Source organism: Argopecten irradians, chromosome 2 (genome assembly GCF_041381155.1).
Source record: "Argopecten irradians isolate NY chromosome 2, Ai_NY, whole genome shotgun sequence".
In the NCBI taxonomy this organism is placed as follows: domain Eukaryota; kingdom Metazoa; phylum Mollusca; class Bivalvia; order Pectinida; family Pectinidae; genus Argopecten; species Argopecten irradians.
This window is the reverse complement of record NC_091135.1, coordinates 28,615,360-28,625,528: the sequence shown is the minus strand read 5'-3', so window position 1 is coordinate 28,625,528 and position 10,169 is coordinate 28,615,360. Positions and strand designations below refer to the sequence as shown.

Here is a 10,169-nt window from a genome sequence, read left to right as displayed (position 1 = left end):
CTCTGTAAAACATTTTATCCTTGAAATTAAGATTCTCATCGGGAGCACTAACAACAATATATTCTATCATGTGTAGTTTTTAATCGGTTCTTGTGTACTTATACCTTGTTTATTTAGCTAATTGAAACGAAGTTAGACCCCCTGCCTCCTATACACCTACAAAACAGCATCAGATTTATAACTATTCGGGTTAAGTACGATTTTAATCCCGGACATAGGCAAAGCAGCCTCTTAAAATGACGTCAGTTCCGCTTAAACGGAAGTATCACATTATTTATCAAAATTATCACTGTTTTGTAGTCGATTTTACGATGACCAGGGACAACGTGTCCCGCGACATAGAGTATTAGCTAATGGGTCTAAGCTCTAACGATATTGTTTCTTCAAACATTGCGCTCCAAGACAAATCTCATGAAAACTGCAGATTTGGATGGTTTCTAATTTTACTGTTACATAGGATATCTGATACAACACCATGAGTAATTAGGATCTTGGTGTATTTACTAAGCGACTTGAAGTGATAGTGGTACACTAATCTAGAATTGGAGTGTTGGTGTGGAGATCCTTCGTCCTTTCTGGACGTTTTCGGTTGTGGTCTACCTGCTATGGTGAACACCGTCCATGCCAGCCATGGGATGTTCTATGTCAGCAGAGCAAGCAGAATCTCTGAAGGAGTCCCGTAAAATCGATAAGATACTGCGGGAGGATGGTGTGAGACATGAGCATGAGATCAAACTACTTCTCCTGGGTAAGTATATATTCCGTCTTTGCATATTACAGAGTTAGCTCCCTTGCGATTAGGTATCGATTATTACGTTATTATTTTGTGAGCGCAATTCGAGTCGTTTTGTCGGAAACACATGACGTCACAATCAATACCTACCTGCAAGTGCAGATAACTCTGTAATATGCAAATTCGGAATATCAACTTTCTTTAACTAAGACAGTGTTTAGTCACAAAATACGCGGTATAGCTACGAAACGATTTTGGTGCTTAATAAGACAATATGTTAAAACTTATCAAGACTCATTCTAGCTACTCTATCATAGAAATATACGTTCGTGTTAAAATTGCTTACATGATACATCCACAATCATAATTCAAGGATGATATAACAGAAAAGGAATGAAATTTAAAATATTAAGATTAAAATAAAAGATTGGTTTTAGGCTAAACGAAAAAAGTAGCCAGATATTCCGGAAAGATAAGTGTTTCCTGTTTTAACAGCAACATCTTTCACATAAATAAAGGTCACAGCGACATTTTACACATCAATCTAGGTTACAACGGCACCGATCATAAAAATCTAGGTCACAGCGAAACCCGTCATACAAATCTAGATCACAGCGACACCCTTGATACAATTCTAGGTCAAGTCAAGGGACGTTTTCACAATTTCTCCTGGCACTTCTGTTCCCCACTCTAAAACGCTTATAATAGGGTCATCAACATTTGAATAAATTGTATAATTGTTTTTGTAATCGATGTTAGATAATTACAGTTTGAATTAACCTTCGGACATAAACTGTCTAACGTCAGCATGATGACGCATAACAGTACTGGATGCCATCATATATCTGTAAACATTAAAACAAAAAACTTCCGCCTTTGTTCTTTTCCTTTCATATGAGTATGGGCTAGAAATTACATCTTAAATACTTAACATAATGTTAACAAATTATCATAAACCTGCGTTCATACATAAATGACGGAAGCTCCGCTACAACGTGCTTATCATCACCGGAAGTTACTCCTTGTTATGAAAATATACCGGAAATGTCTCTATCTGTACACTCACACGTAATTAGGCATGATTTCGCTGGTCTTGTGTTGGCGATTTTTAAAAGACTCAAGCTTTTAATGTTGATATCAAACTGATCCCAAACAATGGCAAATGAAATACACGACTAAAACCCATGCTTCTTGTTGTATTTTATGTAAAGCTTTTAAAGCGGACAATTTGAATAAAATACAATGAAATCGAGGTTGTAACCTAATCAGATTTTTTAATACATTTGATCAGCTAATCAATGTCTTCATAACAGTCCGTTACAATGGACACTTAGGCTTTTTTTGGTCAAGATATCTGATTAAGCTAACAATTGTTTTAGGGCTTTGAAGGATAACACATACAACAGTTATAGTTTTAAACATCTAATGCCATTTAGTTGCTATGATTATTGAAATAAAATGTTATCACAAACCGAATATAACATGTGTATGGATGATTGATTAGATTTTTTTTTTTTTTTTTTTTGAGGGATTACAAGAACACTGTTCACATATTTTCCATACTAGGAAAAGTCACTTGGTTATCGTAGTCCCAAATTAGACAAATGGAGTTATGGTATTCATTTCGTCATTAGCTTACAATTCAATTTTAATCTCCTTTCCATTTTTGGTCCTGATGTATAAGAGTTTGGTTTTCCAAACTCGCCTGGCATTTCGCGATGTTATTCTTGAGATGTGAAAGAGATGGATAACAGTTATATCATTAATTATGGGTTTTAAGTCGGAGTCTGTAACGCTGTTGTTTCGAAAGTTAAACAAAAAAATATAAAAACCTTCATGCATGGATTGAAAATCGCCATAATGGAGTTTTCTTAGTAAGTAAAAGGCTACAAAAACATAATTAAGATGTGTAAAAGCGTTGAACATTCTAATACAAAGAGTTTGGAATACAATTACGTGTACAGAGGTTCACAAACGTAATTGTTATGATTATAATATTGAATCATTTAATCTGCAGGAGCTGGGGAATCTGGAAAGAGTACAATAGTGAAACAGATGAAGTAAGTACTGATCTTTATACTAATTGGTTACCAAGCTTACTTGTTAAAAGTTAAACAAATGTTACTCTAATAATGCTAATATAACATTTGGCAAAATGAACAAAGGCATCCCTTACTTAATTTACAAAATATAAAAAAAATACTTGTTTTAACTTGTGGATGGTTTCAGAACTATTTTGGGCATTGGTATCAATACAAAACACAAGACCACATACAGTATGTTTAGAGAGGTTTTTTTTATTCTGTTTGATATTTTGATTCTGTCTTGTTATCATAAAGATAACTACCTATTTTATCATAATGGTGTCAAGCTCGATATGCTAATCCCTGGTGCCACAATAAACAGTCATATTCTAAAACTACACACAGGAAGCCAAGAAATAAGTTCAATATCCATTACGAAATAAGAGACCTCAAATCCGATATTTCCATTAAAGTAGGATTCTAGTTCTGTGCTGTTACCTATTTTTGCAGTACAAGAAAGAGAATAACCATGATATCAGGGTCATTTCTTAAAGCATTGTTTGTACCCCTGTTAAGGTACACAGAAAGCATGGAAACATGTTTCTTTGTCATGCGCACCACAAGCGGTCCACTGAAATAAGTTTATACTGAAACAGGTACGTTGACGTTAACATTTCAGGATCATCCACGAGGATGGTTATCCCCGAGAGGAGTGTCTCCTGTACAAACCAGTCGTCTACAGTAACACGTGGGTCTCCCTCATCGCTATCCTCAGGGCCATGTCGGAACTAGGAATAAACTTCGCAGACTCAAACAGGCAGGTGTGTAATTTTATTTGAAACTACCCAGATACGTATAATTAACCAAATTTAAAATGACCAACCGCATGACACCACTTATAACTAAATTCTGACTTGCTGCAACAAACATACATTCACCACTGAAGATAGTTTCTGCATAATTAGATTGCATAAAGATCATATACGCTGACTACGAGACACATTTGGAAAGCAATGGAGCATGATTTATAGTTTTTTCCTTGAAAACGAATCCTTATCATAAAAAATCATTACCGACCAAATCAATATGCATCAACCAATATTTCTATAGGTATAACCCAAGGACCTTGTAACAGACATTGTTGTTCTACTGCAACATAAATCGCCCCTTTTCTTGGGTGCCATTTCACCGTCTGAATAACACATGCTATCTAAATAAAATACATAAGAAATATATTGATATGCTATAGACTTGAAGTAATTAATTGTTGTTAATTATGAAAAAGCATATGGTATTGATATCATTGTTAGTTCCGATTTAGACACGATTTGTCTGCTGCTTAATAAGGCAGGTAGGTTTGGTAACTCTCTTCAATTTGTGTTTGAATTCCAATGAAAGCAAACAGAGTTTCCAGTTAACATTATCTATTTCGATATGGTTCCAAATATTCATTAAATGAATTATGTCCTTAATATTGCAACCAATGTTTGCTGTTTGTAAATATTTAGAATGGGACTTAAATGTCGACATCTTCGCGAGTGAGAATACTGGTAATGCCTGCCACCATTCATTCCTCACTAAAATACCTATATAATGATCTGCCTTCAGGACGACGCGCGGCAGGTGTTAACGTATCAGGCTGAGGACGAGGATTGTTTTGTGGAGCTAAGTGGGGCCTTCAAGAGACTCTGGTATGATTCTGGTGTCCAAGAATGTTTCAGACGTTCACGGGAATACCAACTAAACGACTCAGCGGAATAGTAAGTATATTATGATGCACAGATAATTAGGAATTAAAATTGCTTCATTGCACCAATGACTCATATAAATTGATAAAACCGTCTCGGCAGAGACATAGCCGGCCAATGCTCTTATTGTCATAGAGTTCATAGATAATAGATTTTTTATAAATAAAAATTCCAACTATATGAAGAACAAACAGAGTTCTGGTACATATAGCTGCAATATTGTAGCTCAAAAGACTTTTAGACACAAAATAGTGTCGTCTTTAGAGCTACAATTGGTGCATATTACTGTTAATGGAGCAAACTATGACTAAGCAAACCATACTAAAACGTTTGTTTACATTTTATCGTACTTGTTTGATATCGCTTACGCACTAGGCAATAAAACTGAACCACATAAAATATCAAATTCTCATCGAGACATCATTTTTTTTTACATAATACATATGAAAGTCTTTATGAAGGGAATTTATACCGCAAGTCCACAAATTGTGAATTTGACGTCGCATAAGCGTTACGGTAGATATTAAGAATGGTAGTTATGTTTGTTTTGGACAAAAATAATATGTAAATGCATGTAATAAAATAATTGGAAACCTACAATAAAGTATAGAAAACTGTGCCAGAGTGATTTTCGGAGGCAGTGCTCCACTACGACACATCCCATTCGTACCCGGCTGAAAGGTATAGTAGGCCGGGTAAGTATATTCGTTCTATGGTACATAATGCTAATTAGATAATACAATAACATTTGTGTTAAGGTACATTACAAAGAAGTGTGTATACTAACAGCACTGTTACAATGTATTTAATTAAAACACACTGTGACAAGGTTTTGACTTCAGGGTGGTAGTTGTACGTCGATCTATTTGTTGTGCAGTTACCTGGAAGCTCTAGACAGGCTATGTAGCCCCGGCTACGTCCCAACAGAGCAGGATGTTCTTCGGACCAGAATTACAACGACAGGAATTGTGGAAACCAAGTTCAACTTTCGGTATTTCCACTTCCGGTAGGTATTCAAATAGATTCCCCTTGTATTTTACCGTATGTTAAATAAAGACATAAATAAAAAAAAATCTTGCTATCTAATATTCCATAAACAAACCCAGAATGTCTTAAAATAATATCATATAACAAACCCAGTCTTTTCTGCTCTTTGTTCTTGTTTTTAATTTTTGCCAGTATTTGTACTTTTTTCGTTGTTATCCTTCTAAATGTTGTCAATTTTTTAGTCTAACACTCACAAAATCCATTTTAGTTTGATAGACGTCGGAGGTCAAAGATCAGAACGTAAAAAGTGGATCAACTGTTTTGAGGACGTGACAGCCATCTTTTTCGTTGTTGCTATGAACGAATACGACATGTATCTACGTGAGGACGAGTCAGTGGTGAGTAGAGTGATGGGGGACAGTGTTAAACTAAACATATTATTCTTCTATTAGCGATCATTTTTAATGTTTATTGCATAATACGCATATATTCATGAAGGTATCGAGAGCAGGTAATCTTTCACGCCATAATATATCAACCATATAGGTGCGAACTATACAGTATTATAACACATAACAGCTGGTATTTTTTGGATACTCTAGTATAGAAACAGAACTCAAACTATCACACGTTGACACGTTTAAAAATGAAAGTTAAAGTTGATAATGTGGCATAAAAGGTTTAAATCCAAGAGAATAATGTATCTTCGTAATTGCATTTGAAAAGTTATGAATACATGTAGTGTGTTGAGACAAGTCAAATACGCTTTGATTGTTTCATTTATTGGGGAACCAAGAGCTTGAATTGATGTCTAAGCTTGTATATGCTCTCATTATTCACTCAAATGCAACTGATTACGACGTTGTTTATAGCTTACAATTAAGTTCGATGACTACCTTCTTTTTATTTACCCAATACAATTCACCGTAACAAAACTCTCTATACATGTAGTGTATTGTTGCCATGTCATAGGATGACATATAATATATTTTTAAGGAAGACAGAACAAATATTTTTGAATTTTGTTTAAGGAATAAATATTTATAGTTTTGGTATGTATTTCTTTGTTATGAAAAATTAAAATATATTTTTACCATATTTGTGGTGTAAATATTTTATATTTTGTCAGATATTTGTATTTGATTAACAAGTTTTGTTTTCGAGTACAGATGTGATTGATCATTTTTGCAACCTTTTGCTTGCAAGTAAAGGAGCTATGCACTAAATTAAAAGTAGCATATTCATTCTTGGTATGTACTGTGTCACCATTAACATGAAGTCGCAGATTATCATGCTAAGATATATCTTCCTTATATTCTCAGAATCGGACGGTTGAGAGTATGAAGTTATTTGATTCTATCTGTAACAACAAATGGTTTATGGATACTTCGATAATACTCTTCCTCAACAAGAAGGACCTTTTTGAGAACAAACTACAGTCGTCTCCCCTGACTTCCTGCTTTCCAGAATACACAGGTAAACAAGTATATTTTTATGTTCATGCAAATGTATCAAATATATAAAGGATATAATGTTATCAGGGTTACAAAAAAATAGAAAATAAAAATAAGATGAATATAGATAAATATGATAAGGGTTAATGATAAAGCAAATGTCACATTTAAATGTTCAACAAAAACAACACTCTCTTTTTCTTATAACAATTTAAGATTGAAACTTCAAAAAAGCTATATACTGAACTACTGACTGGTAGAAAACTCAAACGGTGTATCATTTAACATTATGCTTAAAATTGATTCGTAATGTAAGAGCACAAAAACTTTACTTCACCCGAATAGCTTGACATTTTAGCGAGTTCATATCTAGATATGCAGTAAAATGGACCAAAAGTCATCCCCATAAATATATTCTTTGATGATAAATCCGGAAATCAAATCCGATGCGTGAGCTCAAAATGGACTTACAGTACTTCATATCCTAAATTACTCTTTGTACTGTTACACGGTTGTCACCATCGGAAATATATAATTGAAATAAAACAGTGTGAACATTGATCATTGACAATGACTGCAACACATATTTTAACTTGTTGCTATATGCTGTACCTTTGTGCATTGGATTAGGAAAGAACCCCTTGAAATGACTCATGTCGTTGATTGTTTTCGTAGTGATACACATTACATGTAGGCTAAATAATTTTATGATGTGTTCTTCTCAATGACAATTATGTGAAGACATCTTGCATAATTTACGACTCATTCTCGATTACAAGATACATTAGCTCTCGCTGTAAAGAATGGCAGTACCATATAATTCTTCCGGTGTAACATTTTGGACTATCGATGTACCAATCTCTCCCAGGGTTCATTGCGGTCACCACATTCAAATTTGAAATAGTGGGGACCGCAATGCACCCTGGGAGAGATTGTCGATGTACACGTCGACAGCAGCACGTGTAATTGGCTTTCGGTGTAACATTTTGGACTATCGATGTACTCGGCTTCCGGTGGCGGCACGTGGTTTTGACATCCGGTTTTATGTTTTGCAGTAAATATTGACATTTGGTGTAATATCTTGCAGTGACATCTTATAATGACTGTCTTTAATGACGCATTTGTTTTGCTATGATTCACAGGTGATAACGTGTTCGAACAGGCCGCTAGTTTCATGAGGAAGAAATACGAGAAGTTGAACAGAAACAAGGACAAGGAGGTGTACACCCATTTTACATGTGCCACTGACACAAACAATATCCAGGTGGTATTCAATGCAGCCATCGACATCATACTACAACACCAACTCAAGGACGTTTCGCTAATGTGATAATTAACTTCATTGGAATGTTTGAAGCATTTGTCGGAAAAAATATATGTTTCTGTGAAGTGACTAAGACAAGTCACACTGGTCGCACGAGTCATTTTAGGGGAACTACTGATATTAACTCCCTTTTATAACTGCATTTCGATGGCGCGACATTGTTGATTACGCTGTGGTTTTCACATATACAACAGGATTGTTTGGCAATGTTATTATTGTTACTGATGAATAAACATATTTTACCGCCAGCAGATGTATGAAACAGAAATATTATATAATATACTTTCTGTGAAGAAATGACAGTAAATACACTTTAGGTGTCAGTGTCGAGTGGGATCAGATATGATTACGGTTATCACACTACTATTAACGACTTGGACGTTTTCTACAATAAGCTTCAACGTCAACGACATTCAGCTGTATGACTGTAGAGTAGAACCCAATATGTAAATAACAAAGATATTGTGTTATATTGCTTACAATTTACATCGAAAATTGATAGAAGTGAAAACACTGTATTTAAACTGTAAGATTGATTTGAAACGTAACATAAATGAGAGTTTGTTGTGTTGTGCCCCTTATCGTATCATATTATGGTGGCCACTTATTCAATTGATATCCATAAAAATAGCTTTTTATCGATATCAGAACTGACTTCGGTTTCGTCCAGTACGTTCCTTACAACTTAGGGGAGTTTGTTAGCTTAGGAATGTCAAAAGAAACGCATTACAGAAGCTATGGCATTATTTTTTAATTAAGAAACTTTCCTGAATCTATGTAATGTTTTCCTTTTGAGAATTGAGTTCTAAATTAGGAAGTTTTCTTACGTTAAATGAATAAGGCAATGTCCCCAATATTGTGAACATTTTAAAGGAAGGCAAACTACTAGTACATGTATTTACGGTGGCTGGGAGCGGACATGAAATGAATAAAATTATTGCATGGGAACGAAATATTAGTGCGTGCGAACGAAATAATTGTTGCGTGCAAACGAAATAATTATTGCGTTCGAACGAAATAACTGTTGAGCTCATTATCAAATAAGAATGATAACCTTTGGCTATTTTAAATGTCAAAGTCGGCTATGATTTCATGTCAATATTCTTTGTAATTAGTCATTAAAAGTGGTTTTGTGCTAACCTTAGCTTCTTAATAGAATATATTTAGTATAGTTTATGTTGCTTTGTAACCATTGATTAAACTTTCTGTATATCTTATTTGGATTTGTATTCTATTTTAGTATTTGTCTTCCAATATTTTGCATTGAAACTCTAGAAAACCCCGTATATTCAATATTTTACTTTCTAAAATTAGTTGACTAACTATTGATAAAATATAACGTTAAACTTTGTTTTAACACAATTGCACACATTCAAATGGAAATATTGAAACATAATAGCCCAATATACTAAATCCATATATACAATGTACATGTACAATGAGAGCTTTTATTTCCATGTACGACAGCGTATTAGTACCAATATCTAATTTTATTCATCTTGTACTCGTTATTACAGTATCATCTACGTACAAACTATTATCAGAAACATATACATGTATTATGTATATAGGTTTCTTCTATTACCTTGTACATCTGTACGTACAACGTACATATAGTATAATGTACGAGTTATCAAACTAAGTTGTTAGTATATGTACAAAATACTATGCTGTACGTAGAAGATAATACAATTTTATAGTGTCCCCAATTCGACGTCAACCCTAACCCTAGTATAATACAATAAACAAAACTTTGAATCGTTAAAAATAAGGAACAAACTTTATTAGATTAGGTGACGTTTCATAATTTGTAGGCCATATCATATTACTACGGTGGCATGATTACTGTCATACTGTATTATTGATGTATGATAATGAGCTCAATAGTTATTCGTTCGC

At 34.1% G+C, this 10,169-nt stretch overlaps 1 protein-coding gene across 1 annotated transcript; it reads left to right on the top strand.

Annotated features, from left to right (window-relative positions):
- Positions 1-272: 272 nt before the first annotated feature.
- On the top strand, positions 273-9,487 carry LOC138315041 (guanine nucleotide-binding protein G(i) subunit alpha-like). The gene is made up of 8 exons (XM_069255768.1): positions 273-748; positions 2,751-2,793; positions 3,437-3,578; positions 4,366-4,517; positions 5,383-5,511; positions 5,761-5,890; positions 6,815-6,968; positions 8,089-9,487. The coding sequence occupies exons 1-8, from the start codon at positions 622-624 to the stop codon at positions 8,274-8,276; spliced, it is 1,065 nt and encodes a 354-aa protein (XP_069111869.1). The 5' UTR covers positions 273-621; the 3' UTR covers positions 8,277-9,487.
- The last annotated feature ends 682 nt before the right edge of the window (positions 9,488-10,169 follow it).